Raw genomic sequence first — 21,098 nt, forward strand, 5'->3', positions numbered from 1 at the left:
AAATGCAGAGATTTCACCAGTCACATGGAGGGAGCACATGCGAGGGATGGAGACCCGCACACCCCATAGACCCCCTGAACCTAAAGGTTTCATGTTCATGATAATTTTCTTTACTTGATCAGCTGCTTCTTCAGGGGATGCTTTTGCTTTAAAGATCATGACATGTAGATATTTAAAGTGACCTGCTAACGTTTTACAAATTATTTTGGTCATCTAGGAAGAACAAGCATGGCTGTGAAATCTGTCGGTGTAAGAAATGCCCAGAACTACCTTGTGGTAAAATCTGTCCGTTGGGCTTCCAGCAGAACAGTCATGGCTGTGTGATCTGCAAGTGCAGAGGTAGGTGCGAGTGCATTACCACCTCTAACTACAACTTGTTTTCAAAGCAGTTGGAAGCTAGAGCAACAGAAAAGCAATATTGCACAGAATATGTAAGAATGGAAATATGGTAACCGGTGGGGGAGTTGGTTCAACTTTGCTCGAAGGAGTGTATTGTTTTGCAGGCGTTTGTTATTATCTGTGTTCATCTTGGCTTCAACAGAAAGCCTCAGCTCCACTTTCATCTCCCATTACAAAGTCACAGAAGTCAGTTCATTATCATTAATGACAATTAGATCAGGCTCTTAATAAGTAACTACTAGAAATAAGCTAGTTGAGGTTTGGGGTTTTTTTCCAGCAGCAGTGTTCATCTTAGCTTCTTCACCATCATCTTTTCTTTACAAATGCAAGTTTTGTGTTTGATAGATGCCCTGTATGCCACCGAAAATTAGAGTGCTGTCCCTTGGACGCTTTTCAGGTGGTCTCAAGGAGCAATGACTAGAGTGCATGCTTACCCAGGAGAAAGGACTGGGTATTCTTAAGCTAAAGATTTCACACGTGCAACATCCAAACCTGTAACCACCAAGTTCGAGGTGGAGATTGAGATAAGATGTTCATTAATTACTTGCTTTAATTTTTGTGCTGCATTTAACACATGTCTCTCTTAAGGTATATTTAGTTTGTGTTTGGTATTAGTCTGGGTATCAGACTTCTTTCATTGCTCATCTTCATGTGTCACATATAATAATTTGTCGTTTGTGCTCAGGCTCTCTCTGATCCTAACTGCTCTTTCATGCTTATTTTCTTTGACTCTTACTTGCGCGTTTTGATTTCTAGGTACAGGCAAGTAAGTTTGAGTATTTTCCTATTGCTTTGTGTAATGACTCCATTCTTAACTTCTTTAGCAGCTATTTCTTTTGCATATTACAAACCATTAAAATATAACAAGACAAGCTATGGGAACCTGGGACTGGAAGAAACTATATGAGTTCCTGAAGTCACTCTCCTATAGTTGGAGGCAAACATGGAATCGTACAAATCAGAAGGATTCAACATTATATTTTCTCTACGTTACTTTGTACACTGCAGATAATTATAACAAAACTCTAAGACTTCTAGCAAAAAAAAAATTGAAATGTTATAAATGTACCTTGCAGATGTGAGAAACAGAGAGAGATTTCACTGATGTGAGCTGCAATATATGACTTTTATTAGAAATTAAAAATTTAAAAATAAATAAGGAAGGGTCGCTGCTGCATGGAGTCCCATTGAGACAATTCTCATCACTTTTCATTTGTCTCCATGTTCACGATTGGCACACTTTTCCTGATTGTCATGGTGCTGTGATGGAATATACACAAGATGTTCTTTTAGGCGTGGCTTAATTGCATCCCAGACTATTCAGATGCAACTCGTCAGTTACTAATTCTGTGTATGCACACTTTTAAGTGCTTTCCTTAAGAAGGATGGATTTTAAAACATGCAGAAATATTTAGCAAAAATAACTTGATCCCTCTCTAAGTAGTATTTATTGTTATCACGATCATAAAGATACTGAGCCATGAGCATATCACTTCAACATGATCATTAGCAACTTGTCCAAGAATAATTAAAGAAATCACCAGTGTTTTGGGGGAGCTGTGAGTCCGTATTAAAATTTTTACCCAAAATCCCTAAGTAAGAGGAAGGGATGGGGAAATCCCCTGCCTCTGAATTAGCTCCGCTTTCTAAATTGTTTCTGCCAGAAATAGTTTACACTAGGATTAATAGAAGTAGAACCATAGAAATACAGGGCTGGAGTAGAACTCTGGAAAACTGAGAGTCCATTTCACTTCCTTCACATAAAATCGAGTGTATCTGGATAATCCTTGACATATGTTTGTCTAAGGTTTAATTTATTAAGAATCTCCACTCTCCACTCGCCATCCCTGGAAGTGTTCAAAAAACGTGTGGATGTGGCGCTTCAGGACATGGTTTAGGGGACATGGTGGTTCTGGATTAATGGTTGGACTTGATGATCTTAAAGGTCCTTTCCAACCTAGTGATTCTGTGATTCTCTCAGAAGAAAATTTAAAAAAAAATCCTCTCTAAAAATTTTTTTTCTGTGGTTACTAATATGTGACATTGTAAAATATATTTTCTAATACTTCTGTCTCCCTTTCTACAAATTGAACCAGTTACTTCTTGTCCTAAGCTCAGCAGACATATGGAACAGCTAAGCACCATTCCCTTTAGAATTCTTGCAATATTTAAGAGGTTGCAACTGGAGCCCCCTAAACGTTGGGGTTTTTTGTTTGTTTTTTTTTTTTTTTAAGGGGGGTGAGGTGTCTAGGTCAAACCCAGTTATTTTGATATCTCATCACAGTTCAAAAACTGGATGTTGTACTTTAGCAGTAGCAAAACTAGTAGAGATAGTACTACTGCATTTAAATTTACAGTGCTCCTGCACTTGTATCTTAGATTGAACTTGCCTTCTCCACAGTGGTATCCCACATTGCTAACTCATTTTTACTTGTGAGCAACTATAATCCTAGACCATTTCAACCATACCTATAGTTATCCAGTTATTCCCATTTTGTATTTGGGCATTTGGTTTCTTCTTTAAGCATTATATTTTGTACTAATTTTCATTAAAAACGGAAAAGTTAAAACAATCTCAGTTTAAGTTAATTTTGAATAGTTGCCTCTATGCTTGGTTTGTTTCTCCAAGGAAAAAAAAACGCTTCATTACATCAGATACTTCATTAAGGAGTGTGTCAGTAATCATTTTAATGTAGAACAGTATTCCAGTGATAGTAATTCAAATAGGAATTAATATATAAGCTGATACTAAAGTATAGAAGTGTAGTAACAGAATGTAAATTGTTTTCGTAATAATTCTGTTCAGCAATAGAATTAAGTCCATTTTAAGAATTATTTTACCCTTATGCCAGGGATTTTTTTAATTCACATCATGAGATACTAATGTAATTTCTGTGTATTGGATTCTTGCTCTGATAACATGCATCAAACTAACTTCGTACTGTCTGCTTGTGGTTCTTGGACCACCTTTGATAGATCTGCCACAGCTGAAGAACTGCAGACCTATATGTTAATAAAAAAAACCCAAAAACAAACAAACAAACAAAACCCCCAAAAAACCAAAAAAAACCCACCAAATCCACACCTATACTAGAACTAAATATCAACATTACTACTTTTCATACTGCATCCTTTTTTAACAGAAAATTAAATAAGCAACTTACAAATATATGAGGTTATTTGTATTAGGTGTCAGCAGAATATGGTTGACATACCGCTGAAAACAAGACAGTTCACAGAGAAACTGATCCTAAATCCTTCATCATAATAATGATGTAGGTGAGGGAGTGTTGGGCTCTAAATTGACTCTGCTCATTAACAAGGAATATATTGAGGCTGAATCCTGCAGCGCTTAAATACCCCTTAAGATACAAGTGAGACTTTATCCTCCCTAGAACAACTGCTTGTGTGTTCTGGTTGAGTGCAAGTAATGCAGCAATCCAAGCTACTGTATTCTCATCTCCGTAAAAGCTAGGAATGAGGGATAAAATTCTCAGAGCAGTTATCTTCCAAACATCTCATTATCCTAGTAATGTAAACAAATAATTTCTCGCAGGTGTTTTATGAAATATTTCCAGTATCTAGCATGACCCTGTTAGAACTTGCTTGTAATATTTTTTCATTCGTGTTATGAATAAGACCATCCTTAGCTCTTGTAGATGATTTTATATTCTACGTGTTATCAGGTACTCCAATGATAGATGATTAATACTCTGTAATATTTAAATATTTAATTTTATTTCTAAGTGCAAAAGATAGTATTATTATTCCCCTGGTCTTAATATGTTCTTTAAAAATAAATACAATCCAGGCATTAAGTTGGTGTGTTTTTTTCCCCAAGCAACACACGCTTATCAGGACGCTTTGTTTTCCTTTGGTTTTGTGCAGAGGCAACCGCTTCTGTTATGCCTCCTGTTAAAACAGGCTCTTGCCTGTCGATGGATGGGCGCCGACATGAGAACGAGGAGAGCTGGCACGATGGCTGCAGGGAATGTTACTGTCACAACGGGCGGGAAATGTGTGCCTTGATCACTTGCCCCGTTCCTAATTGCGGCAACCCCACCATACACCCAGGGCAGTGTTGCCCGTCATGCCCAGGTAACATGCTTTCTTCTACATGCTTTGTAATCAGGTTTCATTTCACATGTGTTCTGTTTCCCAATACATGCAAGTAATCTCATGCATCATCCAGTAAGGTATGAAGGTTTCTATGCCCAAATATAACATCATGAGTGACTTTCATTAAGATCTCGGATGTGAAAAATGGGAACTTAAATATTTAAAGCATATGCATGTTGTGGGTCCTAAGATGTTAATCTTTCACACATTGAAATCTTTAAACTAGAAAAATTTTCTAGTCTTTATTAGCTGTAATAGCTATGTACTCATATACGATTTTGTTACTTATAGTAGCAAGTATTACAATACGCCATTACACTTTCTCTTTTTTAGTTTGAAGTGGAGTTTTATTAAAATTCATCTCCTGATCTATGTTTCACAATCCCTCAAAGGAGTACACATTTAAACAGATGTCTTAAGTAATTGAATATTATGATTCTGCGTTCTGAGGGAAGGCTTCTGTGCCACCAGCAGTAGATTATTTTAATGCTTTAGGTGGGAAGGCCAAGTACAATTAATGTCGCATTCTAATACAATTTTAATAAGTGTTAATATGAAAAACATTTATGAAATGAAAAGTGTGGGTAGAGTATAAGATTAATGCCCTCTGTCTTCAGAATGATTCCTACAATATTTTATGTGTTAAATAGATTAATTTGTAATACAATGATATTGTCTATGACTTTATTGGAAGTCATGTTACAGGTAGGAACAACAAGGCTCATGATACTACTATGAATAGCAAAACGCTAAGACAGCACTGGCAAGGTACAAGCAATTATGAACTGTTTCAGATTTTTTGTAAAGAGAAGGAAATCCTGGGGGCAAAATAAGCAGCCAGATCTTCTTTCTGAAAGTGAGATAATGTATCCTCCCTTCCTAGGACCTAAGATAACCGCTGTGTTTAGATTGCTTAGGCAAATGGTGATCTCCAATCCAGTTCACACCTCCCTGTGGTAACTGGAAAACAGAGTCCCCAAAAAGATGAGGGACTCCAAAAGGTTTGTCTGTCTTTCAGCCTTTCTCAGTCTGCACCGCGCTCCTCCCCTCAGTATTGAGACTGGGCACACAGTGTCTGTGGTTCCTGTGGTTCCAGGGCCAGCCATGGTGTTGCTTTTGGCACTGGCTTTCATGGAGCCAGAGCTATTTTCAGTGCTAAGTAATTTGCCAGTGGTTACGGAGGCCAAGCTCTTAGTGCTTAGCGTCTTAATAATGCCAACCACTAATGAAAGTTTTAGCTGAGATGGAAACACTAAGGAGTTACGCACACAAGGGGAACCACCCTTTGCTTTCTTGCGTCTCTCCCATTATCGAGTATATGGATAGTCTGACAAGGAATTCAGAAATCATAAGATTTTTTAAGGGGAAGCTTAGTGTTTTATCAGCTTGGAGCACATAATTTTGCCACAGCAGTAAGCGGTGTTGGTCCATACGCCTCCCATCAGGTATTGTCATTCTTTTCTCCAGCTCCCCAGGCACATGCACATCCACAGTCTGTCTTAAATAGCACAGTTCTCTTCCCTATGAAACCTCAGTCTGTTAAAACAAACAAACAAACAAACAAACCCACAACAACAACAAAGATCCAGTTGTGAATATGGTTCCAGGAGGAGCAGCCAAACAACAAATGATAAATACAGAAATACAGAATGTCATATTCCTAAAGTCATGTCACTGGACAAGGATCTTGTTTTCTACTCACAGTAGCTAGAATTTGGGGCAGCACAGAACTGTTGGAATACGTGCTGTAGTCACTCACCTTGTCACAATGATTTGTGTATCGTTGTAGGGGACGGTATACTTCATATGGATGGGGACAGGTTAGCATGTCAGTCTTGCATTAGATAAACATTCAAGATTCAAAATATAACATGTAGGATGGTTGTTCCAGTTCTAGCAATTCTGTTGTTAGGCCCCAAGACTCATGCCGGTTTCACTCTACTACCAGCATACTTGTGCGTATTGATTTATCTAACACACACATAACATCTCAGAGCATTCAAATAAGAGTAGTGTTAATTTTAGTCTTTCAGCAGCACCAGCGGCTAGTTACTTTGTGTGTGGAGAATGAGGGTGGTTACATCCATTCATAAGTCTAGTGTTCAGTTCATGGAAGAAACATCAGTATAAGAAATAAGCAGTACCTATCTGCTCGTATTTCTTGGGGATGAGATCAGTGTTTGATTCTGAGCATGAGCAATGTTGGTCTCTTGTATAAAAGAGCAGTTGCTTACCCAGTAGTGTCCGTGCCTTTGAGATACAGTGTCTGCGTAGGTTTCTTTGACATCCTTTCCAGCTTTTGAGGTACTAGTCTCCTAGCTTCTGTCAGCAAAGTCGCACTTTGTGTACACCCTTACAATGCCTGGGCAGACACAGCATTTTTTTAAAGTGATTGCATATGTGAGTGTATGAATTAATATGGCCAAATTAGTCCCAGTGTGGTTTTGTTTCCCCCACTGCGGTTTTCTGTTTGTTAGAAAAACACTCTGATTTTATTTTGCAATGTATTGATTTCCCCACTGATGTTGTTAAATCAATATCATGGATTTCAGTAGGTAGGAATGCAGTTTGGAGTTGTGAGACTGTGAGCATGTCACTCGAATGTGTCTGGCATAAGGATATCGAAATAATTAGTAATCCTGATGTACTGAGTTGTGAATTGCATTAACATACTTACAGAGAAGTGGCAGCTCTCAGAGATCATTTTTCAGACTGAGAAAGTGGTTATGTTCGATTTCATATTTAGTTAGTTTTCAACAGAGCAACATATACCTTGACTGCTACAACATTCATTATAACCAAGGTTCTATATATTAAGAGGTTTAAGTGGATTGTCGCAATGCTTGTGAAAAGCTCCAGCTTTCCTGTAAGATTTAGAAGGCCACTAACTGCCAGTGTTTTGCAGAACCATGCTTCCCAGAAAGAGAGTATTTGTCTGGCTAATTGCTCCGTCAGGAATATAGTAGTTCTATGTTTGTAACGACTCAGTTGCGGTGATATATCAATCTCAATGCTGATAAGGGAGCAGTAAGCAATTCCATATGTACAATACTGTGGTTATGCTTTTCTGATTACGAGCAGTATATGAGCTGTAGTGAAACAGGCCTGTGACTTTGCAGAGAACTAAATGCAAAGGAGGTGACTGACAAAATTTCCAGAAAATAATTGTTATTGCCTTTGCCATGGTGAGTTAGGATGTCATTGCATAAAATGTAATATATTGTGGCAGCTGAAATAAAAAACAAACAGTGACAAGGCAGCAGACCAGCTACTCACCTAAAGTAAATGCTACTGAATCACATATGTGGTTCATAAATGTAAGCAATAGGAAAAGCATAAGCATAAGCGAGTTAGTGAAAGATAAAATAATTCCATTAAAGAAGAAATGCAGAAGTACTTTGTGACTAGAATAATATCGGTCAGTCTCGGGTTCCTTGAATGCTACTGGTCATTCTCCAGAAATGAAAACAAATAATTGAGTGGTGTATCTTCTACATGGCAATGTCATACAACAAAGGGCACAAACGCCATTCTCCAGACAAGTACAGCAGTGCTACAAATGTGTAGAGAAGCACACACACTTTGTGAGCTTTGGGCTACTTAAATGGCTACAGGAGCTGCTATCCATTTCATTTTTCTTAACCAAGATATTTGGCTTAGGGTGATGTGCACATTAGGCATCTTTATAATTAAGTAGGAGAGAGGCACCTTCAGAAAGGGGTTTTAGAGATGCAGAGTCATTACCTGGAAGTCACTTTCTCATCCCCTCTCTTCATAGCACAGGGAACCTGAGGTAGCTCAGTTATTGGCATAGGCATTTAACTTAGTTGTCCAATGTTAGGTGGGTTGAATTCAGGCTGAAGGACATCACTTTCAAGCTTGAAGCTTCATGTTGCAGCATGTAGCTTTCAAACTCATGGCTCTTGTAGTTGAATAAAACATGCTGTGTGAGGCATTTCAATTCTTATACACAGTGCATGGAAAAAGCTGGTTGACTCACTCCAGGTTCAAAGCAACCAACATGTTATGGTAAAATGACAACTATTATTGCCTTTATTGCCCCTTATGTGGGGGTTGGCTTCATGCATAACCTTTTCTTGATGCTAAGTGCTTAAACGCTTTCAAAGTACAGCACAGGTTTCTTTTTTCTTTTAAAACACCAAGAGGTAAAGAGTTCCCCCATTTTTTTAACAACCCAGTGATTGGAAGACACTCCTGCTGAACAAGGGAAACAGTTTCAGTTCCTTTCTGAACTTGAAGGAGGTCAAATCTATTCTCTAAACTGCCTGGATCAGAGGCTGGGTGAGTCTTTGAGCCAGGGCTGTAGAGATAATGTAATTAACGGTGTGAAAAGGAATTAAGGTTCATTTGGTGAGATACGGTCACTGGAAACATGAGTCTCCTTGGGTGCAGCTTTTACTTCAAAGACTGCAGATCTTTAATTACTTATTTATTTTAATGAAATTAAGTGATGGAGCACTTCCTCCAATGTTGTGTATGTATGTTTTTAGGGACTTGGATGGGGGATTCTGTCTTTCTCTTTTTTTTTCCTAATCTGGCACCAAATGGTACAGACACATATCACTCGAGGAACTTAAAGGCAGACAGTTGAATCTAGACTTCCTAAATCATAGAAACATAGAATAGAGCCATAGAATCTTTGGGTTGGAAGGGAACTTTAAAGGCCATCTAGTCCAACCCCCCTGCAATGAGCAGGGACATCTTCAACGAGATCAGGTTGCTCAGAGCCCCGTCCAACCTGACCTGGAATGTTTCCAGGGATGGGGCATTTACCAGCTCTCTGGGCAACCTATGCCAGTGTCTCATGACCCTTATTGTGAAAAAATTTCTTCCTTATATCTAGTCTAAATCTACCCTCTTTTAGTTTAAAACCATTACCCCTTGTCCAATTGCAACAGGCCCTGCTAAAAAGTCCATCCCCATCTTTCTTATAAGCCCCCTTTAAGTACTGGAAGGCTGCAATAAGGTCTCCCTGGAGCCCTCTCTTCTCCAGGCTGAACAACCCAATCAGAAAAATGCTAGATAAAGAAGCATACTTACCCATCCTTTCAGGAATTGCACTCATGCTAATATTTAGCAGTTAAGAAACTGTCTGATTAGTATAATTCATGAAAAAATGACAGTTGTCTCTTGGATATCCTACATCAGAGATTGGTTTGAGTTTTTCTGAAATGCCAAGAGTGAAGGTATCTCTGATTTATATTAACTTGCATCTATTCAGACTGATTCTCAAATTGTTTCTTGTTTATATTTTTCTCATTTTCAATGAGGTGCAAGTGACGTAAAATCAAAAGTGATATAAAGTTACAAGAGCTTCATTAAGAATATATTTATATCTGGTTTTGTTATTCCTAATATTTTCAATACTAACAGAGATTATTAATCTTGGGTACATTTGTTAATCATTAGAGTCACAGCTGATTTTGCCTGTCTTCCAATTCTGTTTTTCCCAGATGAAATAATCGTGCAGAAGCCAGAGCTCACCAGTCCGTCAATCTGTCATGCTCCTGGTGGGGAATACTTTGTAGAAGGAGAGACATGGAATATTGATTCTTGCACACAATGTACATGCCACAGTGGACGTGTCCTGTGTGAGACTGAAGTCTGTCCACCTCTTCTTTGTCAAAACCCCGCCCGCACACAGGACTCCTGCTGTCCACAGTGCCCAGGTATATATTGACAACCAGTTTTCATCAGAATCCTTTCTTGATCTGAGAATGTGTGGTGTGAATATTGAATGTTTCAGTATGTGCACAGTTGGTTGTTGTGGTGCCTTTATTCTCTAGCAGTTTGGAACGAGAGCCTGCGGTCCTCTGTTTCAACTGCAAAACCTGGCTGTGTGCAAGAGACATCTTAAATGTAAGTGGAGTTGTGGCTCTGAAGTTTGAACATCATCTTTGAAGGCAATCTGATAATGTAAGGGCTGCGTGAGAACCAGAATCCTTAATTGGCAGGTTTATGAAATATGCACTGGATCATTTATGGAAACATGCAGGATTTGAGAAACTTCGAAAGCAGTCAAAGTGCTAGGCAGGTACAGGCTTGTCTCTTTTCCCTTCTACATGCCCTGGTTTCTATGAACCCTTTTATTACTATCTTGTTTATTTGGGATTTGGTCTCAAAAATACTTCTGTTTGCTTTTACCTTCACCTGGCATGATTTAAGAGTGACTTGAAGCCAACTGAGTAATATTAAAGCATTCCAGCCCAGCAGGTTTGCCAGATTCCTCCTAGACTGCCTCACAGTGTCAAGAAGGTAACACGATTTGCTTTCCCTGAGGAAAGAGATGCAGTTATAAATGAACATGAATCCTATTTTACATAGGACATGGGGAAGTTTATTGCAGCAGAAATTTATTCCAAACCTGTGGATTATATGTAAAGTCATTGAGAAAATATTTGTCTTTATTAAAAACAAAATCTAAAAATTTTACTTTAGGAAAAAAAAGGTTAGGTTTTGCCATTTCTTCTACAGGGTGTTTTTGGGGGGTTTTGGGTGTGTTTTTTTTCCTGACAAAATAGTTTCAATGAAGAAGTTAGCCAGTTATCCCGACTTCCATTTTTCTCATTATTAGTAACAGCGAACATTCATTTTGCTTAACTTCAAAGCACTGTTTGGAGGAGCTGATCTTTTCTCACTGTCTATACAAGGAGCTTAGTCTCATAACTTAAGCAGTTAGATTGAGAACCTGATCCGAGTGTTCTTATGAATCCTTTTTTTTTTCTTCTCCTTTTCTTATATGTTCTTTGCATGTACAGTCATATTTCTTGATCAATAAAGTCTGTTAAGATACAGCTTCATTGCAGAAATATGTCTCCCCCATGTGTGGGCATGAGAATTAAAGCAGACCCGTTGGCATCAAGCTGAAGCCCGATCAAGTTCCATTTGTTTCTCAACAGCTTATAATTAGCTCATGTAAGTCCACTAGCAAAGGTGACAGCAGCATAATAGCTTTTCGCTTTGCATCATTCAAGGATTTGAACTGATATGGCAGAAGCTGGGATTCAGATTTTAGATGTAAAATTTAATCTCTCTAATTTTAGGTGAATTCCTATATACCATTCAGTTCAGAGCATTCAGAATGGTTTTCTGAGGGGCTGCTTCTGATGGTGATTGTTTTTCACTTTGCTGTCCTCTTTACTCTTTTTTTTCATTTTTTTCTTTTTTTTTTTAGTAAACTCAGTAAAGGTCTACATCAACTTTATTCTAGAGCACATCATGAGATCCTTACCACATGTAATGACTGAACAGGCATAAGGCCGTGTCCTAGTTCTTCTGAAGTAGTGAGCTAATGTGTTTCCTGTGTTGAGGAAATATGAGAGAAGTTAACTACTGTAAGTTAAATAACTTAATCTGTTTATATTTTCAGATGAGCCTCTTCAGCCCTCTTCATCAAGCAATGAGAGCATGCCCAGTTATTGCAAAAATGATGAAGGAGATATTTTTCTGACAGCTGAGTCCTGGAAGCCCAATGTCTGCACTAGCTGCATTTGCATGGATGGTGTGATTAGATGCTACTCTGAGTCTTGCCCACCGGTATCCTGTGAGAGACCTGTTTTGAGAAAGGGACAGTGTTGTCCTTACTGCATTGGTGAGCAAATAACAATAGTTAATAACTTGCTTCTCCCTTCTTGGGAATAAGAAAGGAGTTTTATTTCCAAACTGAAATATGTTTTCCCTGTTTTGGGGAGATGGAGATTGTGCCTTCAGTTGAACTGGAGAGTGAAATCTGCACAGGGAGCTTTGAGGATCGTGATTTGTGATTTTGAGGTGGAAGTGTAGGAAGGTATAAATGTAATTTGCCTACAAACTTGAGAGGACATCCTCCTGAAAACTTGGCAATATACCTTACTAGATGCAAACATTACACAAAAATTGTTTCATTTAAAGGAAGAATGATTCATTTAAACTTCCAATTATGATGCATTTTATTAATATACGCTGTACTATGTTGTCAGTACGTTTTGTGGTCTAAATAACTGAAATTCATGCAAACTTACTTTTTTTAATGGTTTCTATGAACTGTATACTCTTGCCTCTAAGAGGAGCAAGGTCATGCTCCTCAATTTTTGTCTTCCTCGTTCTTACTGTTTCACGCTTCATTTCTGAAGATCTGTGAAGCATATCTTTGTACAGATTCTTCTTTACTATTTTCCTCTAATAGTTGATAAAATGCTTAGTAGGCAACCTCTGTGGAAACAGGCCTTCTTCATTTACTGGAATTTCAAAAATTATGCAGGGTTTTAGCACTGTATTTTATTCTGCTTCTTTCTGAATTCAGATCTGGTTAATGCCTAACAAGTTAATATAGATGCCAATTCAAAATTTTACAAGCCTTGGATGCTTTTTGTTTGTGTGAATCCTCAAATTCATCCTGTGTGTTCAACATTCTCCTTTCTCATGCAAAGAAAGATTAAATTGGAGAGATATCCACTCTAAAGTAGAAGATTAGAGGGATATCTATTTGATTAGAGGCAAGATTAGTCTTCTGCAGAAAACAGAGCAACGACCATTTGTTTGTTTACCAGATGAGATTGATTTACTGGTGCAGCTAGAGGACATTTGAGAGGACACGGTATTCTGAACTGCATTTTTGTATATGGGTTTCTTACTGCAATCTCTCTTGTTCACGCTGTCCTTGAGCACTTGTTGATGTTGTGGCCTTCATCTTCATCCTGTGCTTATACTTGTGTAGAGGTGGACACCAAAACAGGAGACACGCACAGGATAATGCTTTCTTGGTACTTGAAACTTTTCTTTCGAGGTTCAAAGGTGCAACACTGCTATTGTGATTTTACCTTTGTTCATTCTTTTAAAAAACATTTACTGTATTAAATTGTGATGTGTTTTTTACAAACTTGCAAAATCCTGATCGATTTAAAGGACTTTTCCAGCCAAACCAGCTGCTGAGTTGAAGCTGTGCTGAGTGGGGCGAGGTGGCACTTTGAGAGCAAATCGGCCCCACGTGCACAGGGAGTTCTCAGCTTCTCAGGTCTGCAGAGGACTGCTCAGGCTGTGTGCCTCACCCTCTCCCCAGCCGTATCTACTTTCTGACCAGCACAGGGATCCACTGGCTTTATATGCCAACATGCAAGTCATTTATGGAAGAACCTAATGTCCTTTCTGCAGCTTGCAGCCACCTTTTCCTCCCACTCTTCCTTTCCCATGTCCACCCCATATTCACTTAGAAGATCTACTTGGAGAGGTTGGGACCCATATGTACAGCCATGGAAGCCATGGGATCCCCATACCAAGGCTGTTTGGAACATTTATGCTTTTCAGATAATTCCATTAGTATTTTCAAAATAGTACTTCTTGCTGGTCTCCTTTTGCATTTGAATTTACTTTGTCCAGATCTGTTGCACTGGTCTGCTGACTGCTAACCTTGTTATTCCAGATGATGTCAGTCTATTTTGTTGTCACTAATTAAAAGCTGTACTGATGACCAAATTATTTAACAAGGCTTTTTATTTATATTTGGGAGGTAATTCTAACTGACATTTATGTATGTAATCTGTGTGAATGTTAAACCAGTATTTCTCTGACAGCTTAAGAAGTGACTTTGAGATTTCATTCTGTTACCTCATGCATATCTTTAATCTGCAAATTCATGTCATCAGCAGGTTTCATCATAATAATTTCTGCCTCTAAAAAAAAAAAGGTAGCAAGAAGCTAAGATGAAAATGAGGTGCTGGCTTGGCTTTTGGAGGTTCTGCTGTGTAGTTTGATTATCTATAAAGTGCTATAAGAGCAAAAAAACATCCTAGGCTAAGCAATGCATGACTGTCGTCTTAGTGAAATAGGAGGTATGCTGCAGACCACCTAAAAGGCTTGCATAGGATGCGGCATAAAAACAGACAGTGCATTGAATGCTTAGGCAGAAAGTGAATGCTTCTTTTAAGTGTTTGCCCAAGACCTACTTTCTTCATCAAGTCCAAGTCCCTATTAAGTACTGTGTCAAAATCTACCTGAAGACATGTTAGCTTTACAGCTCTCAATCTTTGGGAAAGGTGTTCTGCAACCTCAGTGTTTCTGAGGGTAAGGATCACACAAATTTCCAATTTATATAATACTAACCATGAAAAAAATGTACTGAGTTTGGTTGTGTTTGGTTATTGCCCTTTCCCTGGGTTTTTCCATTGATGCAGTTACAGGGAATGATCAGATCCCCTTCGAATCTGTTTTATCACACTAAATAGTTTAAGCACTTCTGATTATGTCACCTGAGAGTTCCTTCACACTTCTTGGCATCTGCCCTAATCTCTTCTTCAAATATTCCAGACTGAATTAATCTTTCTTGAACCTTGGTAATTAGAAATGTAAGTAGTTTGGTTTTTTCCTTAGTTAAGTAGGATTTAGGAAACGAGGATGAGGAGGAGTTGGCAGTCTCAAACTTTAAAAAAAAAAAAAAAAATCAATTTTTCTTAATTTTCACAGCATTTTTGATATTATCATTTCATGTCCCAATCATCCATCCTCTAGCCTCTTGCATGAGGAAAATGAGGAGAAGCAGCCCAGGCTAATTATGTACTTCATAAAGAAGCAGAAATTATACTTTTTTAACAAAGAATTTCTGGAAGATGTAGAGAGGGTTTTTTAATTACAGCTGGGATTTCTTTGTAGCTATTGTTTCACTTTTGTGTTTGGGGAAGAAATCAGATTTCTGTGTAATTGGCCATTACCGCGTGATCACACCACTCTGTTTTCCTTCAACAGAAGATACAGTTCCAAAGAAAGTGGTCTGCCACTTCAATGGAAAAACATATGCAGATGAGGAACGCTGGGACATTGACAGCTGCACGCACTGCTACTGCCTGCAGGGTCAGACTCTCTGCTCCACTGTCAGCTGCCCACCTCTCCCTTGTGCTGAACCCATCAACGTGGAGGGAAGCTGCTGTCCCATGTGTCCAGGTAACGTGATGCGACAACCCAGATTACTGTAACGCTGGTTTTCCAGGACTGATAATAAGTTTTTTCAGTTGGTCTTTGAACATCAGTCCATGTTTGAACAGTATGAAGAAGACAACAGGCATTTAGTCTTCAGGAAAACGAGTATTCTTAGCAGATAGGCGTATTGTGCAAATACGTAGTTTGAATTTTACTTATTCTGAGAACTGTGAACTCAAAAACTAGTTGCTTGCCCCTGCTCTGTCCATTCACAAGGTTACGGAAATACATTAAGAAGTAGGAAAATGAATATTCTTACATCTCTGCAGACTCTGTCAGTGATTAACGTTTCTGTCTTTTCCAAGTCTCTCTGTTACTTTTCAAATATCGCATTGCTTTATTTATAATTTTAACTCGGATTAAAAGTAATATGAAATTTTCTTAGCTGTGGCCACAAGGGACATAAGAATTGCAACTGGTTTTTAATGCTAGTCCTGACATACTTCTGCAGGAGTTTGCTCATCTTAGCTGGTGACAACTGGGGAGCTTCAGCAGTACACCCCCTTGCAATTCTCCTGCTTTGAGGATTACAAAAAAAGGCAGGCAAAGAAACCAGCAGTGACCGTTCACATATGAGCTGGGATGATGTAGCCTTCCCTTGGTATTTTTCCTGCTTACTATCACAAAGGAGCAAGACTGTAGTGAAGTGTGTAGTCTGAAATGGTATTTTCAAAAGCAAATTTGTCCACAGGACTATATCATCCCATTCACATTAGGATAATGATAACGGCAGCAGGCATGTGTCCCGTATAAAGCGTGAAACAGGTTTTAAAGCAAAATCCCAGGCTAGTAGTGGTGAAAATTCCAAATGAAAGGATTCATAGGGCAAAGCATTACAGATGGCCAAGTATATTTCCTGAATTAAGAGCAGCACTGGGAAGTTAAGCAGCCTGTAATTTGTGAAACACCTTTATCTCATTTCACAGAGATGTATGTACCTGAACCTACTAACGTCCCCATTGAGAAGACAAATCATCGTGGAGACATTGAACTGGAAGTACCAAACTGGCCAACACCGAGTGAAAATGACATCATCCACATTCACAAAGGTAAGATCTGACATAAACTGGGCTAACTTAGGTCTGTATTTATTCCCCATGTTTTAATGCATCTACTTGTTTTATGCAGGTAGCATCTGTTTGATACTTTGAAAAGGTGCTTATCTGAATATTCTTCAGTGCAGAACTCTTACGTGCATTTTACTTTGAGTAAGGATGAGTCAGATTATTAAATTATATTTATGCAATTTGGTCTCAATATTATTCCATCTTCAGCTTGGATGAAACATCTCTGTTGGTATGAGGGAGTTCTATAAAATTAAGAATGTGATAAAATGGTGAATCAGGAGTGATTCTGCAGTGTCTTTTCTGATACAAAAACTAGAAAGCGGGCTAGTTGTCAGGCCGCTGGGGTTGACAGACCTTCATTTGATCCATTTGACATTCTTATATTGATAAACAGAAACAGGAAACATGTACCACAAATCAACATACATCACAGACAAATATCAGAGTTAAAAAAAACACTTCAGGTATAATGACACAGAGCTAATAAAGTTGTCTAAGGTTGTAAATCCATCATTTGTTTAAAACTGTGCTGAAATCATTATTCCAGGGTAGGGTAAATACTCTACAACACAGTCTTTCTTAACCTTTTCTAATTGGAGGACTACCTAAACTTGTATGTATATATTTTTTTTAAATCTAAGGATGATCTCATAGCATATTATTGTTTGGAGAAAGGATACATTAAATGTAACTGCTTTACAAAATTGTAAGCTTGAACTTTTATAATTACAGCATGGCATCATAGAATATTTTGGGTTGGAAAGGACCTTTAAAGGTCATCTAGCCCAATTCCCAAGCATTTTCATTTCTCGCAAGCATTAGTAGCTGGCTTGCAACTATCCTGGCTGGGGATTACAAGCACACACTGCAAACTGTGTGGGAATGTTCCATATGTAATTGAAAATTACCATTCTTTGCAATTACATGCAGAACTTGCTATGGTCTAGTAGACTGCCAGCAGTCTGTTTCCACAGGCTGAGCAGTGCAAATATTGTAATATGTTCTCAACAAATGAGAGCATACATATCATAATTGTCTTACCAGATTTTAAAAAAAGAAAAAAAAAAAACCACAAAAAAAAACCCCTACTTTCATCCTAAGATTTCCAGGTTTTCCTCAGCATAGCAACACAGGCTGATTTTTTTACAAGTGAGAATTTGATTGTGACTAAATAAGATGATGCAAACACAACTAAGCTAAGAGGTGGTTGTCAGACTTGCTGTTACTGTGCTTTAGATTCCATTCTATTTCCTCTCTTTTGATGGCCTTTTCCCAGCTAATATTAGTCAGTAGACAATATACTAGCTTTCAGTTGTTCTAATTTATAGAAACAAGGTGACATTTCAGGAGAGAAAGTCCAAATTCATGTGAGTGACAAGATCCGCAACTGGGACTTTCATGATTTTATTTTTCTGTATGGTCAAGACTCATTTATAATTATAACAAATGCTCACATTTGTCTTTCAGACATGAATCATCTCCAAGGAGAGTACAGAAGTGGCAGCGGTCCACACCCAAGTGAAGATGCGTCGGTTAGCTCTGTTGCCTTGGTGACAATTCCAATCACAATAGCTCTGTTACTGATCATTGTCCTTCTGCTCATCAATCAGAAAAAGCAGTGGATTCCGGTGTCCTGCTACAAAGCTCCAACAAAGGTGCCATGTTTATGTCTATTTCCAGACTTTCACTTTTGTGGAAAACAAGATTAACTAGAATATTGTGTAGGATGCATTTGAGTTCACATGATGTGAACCCTCTTAAATTATTTTCTCCTTATGACTTAAACCATTTTATATTGGTCAGTACGTTGGTATTTATCTAGTCTCTTAAATGATTTGTTTCACCGTCAAACAAAAACATTTCTTGCTTCATATAGTAATGAGTTGTCACTAGACAGAAATTAATCTTAGCAAAGAAATAAAACCACCCAACTCTGTATATGTGTAGGTAAATGCATGCAGTTTTCTTACCTGCAGTCAAACTCTTACGAGAATATTTTTGTTTTCTTAACTTCCATCCACAGCAAAAGTCCTGTCCAGCATCAGGTACTGTACGTACTAGTAGTGTTTATCACCTTTTCAATAACGGCATCATATGGTTCTGGGATTAATATTTTATGAGGGATATCGAGAAATATCTTCCAATTAAGTATTTTGAGACTACCAAAAAAAGGAGGAAGCAGGTAGCTTGAAAATGAACAATGAGAAGAGCATTGCTTTGTTTTGAGTAATAGTTCCATCAGCAGACTAAGCCCTTACTCCAGATTCAAATGGCATTTATATCAGTTCCCCAATTTATTGCACTTACACTTCCTGGTTCTAATCAAACAGACTTTGTCCATACTTGGAATACAATTTGAGAGCATCTTTTCTTCAGTTTCACCTAGAAGAGTAGTACAGTAATTTTAAAAATGAAGTGTCCATATTCTGTCACTGCTGCAGAACTTTTTTTAAAAAAATGTCATTTCCAAAAATCTTACAAATACAGTCAGAGCATAAAGTTGAATTCAACTGTAATTAAATAGGAAGCATGAGGAATTGGTATTATTCCGTTTCGAGTCTTTCAGAAACTGGTATCGCTTACTTGTCTTGAATTTCTTAAGGAATGCATTTAAAAACTCATTTTTAACTCTAATGGATTCACTCCTAAACTCTCAGAACAGCTGCTCTCCACCCAAGTTCTGTGCGACAAAATGATTGGAAGTGAAAATCACAATCTTATAACCGTGGAACTATAATAAATAATTTTACATACTTTTTTACTTATGGAACATCATCTTCCTCAAACACTTCTATTGCTGAAACATCATTCTTCCAGTGTCAACAGAAGGCATCATCCATATGCTAAGAAATCTCAGTTTAAGCCACATACAGATTCAGTGCAAGACTGTGGATATACTGAAACTCATATTTCTTGTGAGGGTCTTTGTCATAAATGTGTCTTTGTTTTAAGGTTTCTTCAACCAAGTGTCACTCATTAGATTATTCTGTTCCTTGCTGGGTGACTGATGGTTCTTAGTAATAAATTTTGGCAAGCCTGTTTTGGCTTGTGTTGTTTCTGTTCAAAATAGTCCAGCTATTTAATAAAGAACACAACAACTGTGCATATCATATCAATACCAAAAGAAAGATGATAGGAAAGACATTTAAAATTACAGATGGATAGCTAATGTTTGGCCCTGATTCCGTTAACATCAGTGAACCTCAGTGAATAAATGAATCCAGTCCACATGCTTTTGAAGAGCCAAATGTAAAGCGCTTTAAAATAATGTTTTGTAATAAATATCTGGATTAAAAAAAAACCTTTTTGTGTTAAGGGTTACTGAATGTAAATTTCTAGTAGTAAAATAAAAACCCTTCTGATTTTCTGATTTAAGTCTTGGAAAAAGGAGCTGCATCAGTGGAAACTGGAAATTTTAAGATTTGCAGTCCACTTGTGTGCTTATAGCGTGAGCATACGTACGCTTTGTCACTAACTTCATATGTATCCATGGAGTATGCTTACTGCCTGTCCTCCTTCATGCTTAGCCCATAAACATTTAAGGTAGTGTGCGCCCAGCGTTGTTTCACCTCCCGCTCACCTGCAGAATCTTTCAGTTGAAGTATTCTCAAATAGAGGAATATCGGGACTGGAAAGCTGGTACACATAGCTCGGCTCTTTCTTTGAGCAATATTTTATGTGCGTTCACGCTTGTAGATCATTACATATGCAAACCCTCACTTATGTTTGCCTAAAATTAAATCCCCTATTTTACACTTATAAGCAAGTAAGAACAACTCTACTAAGTGCCACATCAACACTGGTGTCTCCACAATAACACACTGCTTTGCAAGGGCATAAAGCCTAGCAAATACTAGATAAAAGGTGAATGATTTCCTAAATAAGGAACTATTAACCACCTCAGAAAGGAATATAGAAGGATCCCATAGGACACCCCATGCCATTGGACACCCCAGCTGACATCTCTCCCATTCTCTTAGTGGAATTGCAACCAGGAACAAAACATTCTTGAAAATGATCAGCAATAAAGAGCCTGCTAAAGTCTTGGAAACGAGCTGCTGCACATCCGGGGCAACGACGTTAAGCCCTTGTATGGTGTTAGACTAACAGAGAACAGTTCAACCAGTCCATCTGACTGCTACCACAGCTCCATTCAGAAGATGAAAAACGGTGATTCGGAAGAGAGTGTTGGTCTCTTACCGTGCCTGGCATAAGCCTTTACCAAGTTCAGCGAAGTCCAGACTCTTTTCATTGCTGATTTGATTTTGTTGTGTGCTTATGGACTTGAACCATAAAGACTTTTTTAATTATGTGTGGAATACAGAGGTTTTTTTAAATTCACTCAATATTCCCTTTCTGTTTTCACAGCCTTCTTGCCTAAACAATCAACTGGTATATGTGGACTGCAAGAAAGGTACAATGGTCCAGGTGGACAGTTCTCAGAGGATGCTAAGAATTGCAGACCCAGATTCAAGATACAGTGGATTTTACAGCATGCAGAAACAGAACAACCTACAAGCAGATAATTTCTATCAAACAGTTTGA

At 38.1% G+C, this 21,098-nt stretch overlaps 1 protein-coding gene across 1 annotated transcript in view; it reads left to right on the forward strand.

The window, feature by feature from the left end:
* CRIM1 (cysteine rich transmembrane BMP regulator 1) overlaps positions 1-21,098 on the forward strand; it is a gene marked incomplete at its 3' end in the record, with an annotated part of 189,569 nt that extends 168,471 nt beyond the window's left edge. Inside the window, exons 10-17 of the mRNA XM_081997721.1 lie at positions 218-339; positions 4,288-4,497; positions 9,993-10,208; positions 11,909-12,130; positions 15,256-15,450; positions 16,413-16,535; positions 18,021-18,208; positions 20,922-21,098. Of these exons, the coding sequence (XP_081853847.1) occupies positions 218-339; positions 4,288-4,497; positions 9,993-10,208; positions 11,909-12,130; positions 15,256-15,450; positions 16,413-16,535; positions 18,021-18,208; positions 20,922-21,098 (1,453 nt within the window). The remainder of the gene's footprint in view (positions 1-217; positions 340-4,287; positions 4,498-9,992; positions 10,209-11,908; positions 12,131-15,255; positions 15,451-16,412; positions 16,536-18,020; positions 18,209-20,921) is intronic.

The sequence above is a fragment of the Phaethon aethereus genome, assembly GCF_964289735.1.
Source record: "Phaethon aethereus genome assembly, chromosome: 3".
Classification (NCBI taxonomy): domain Eukaryota; kingdom Metazoa; phylum Chordata; class Aves; order Phaethontiformes; family Phaethontidae; genus Phaethon; species Phaethon aethereus.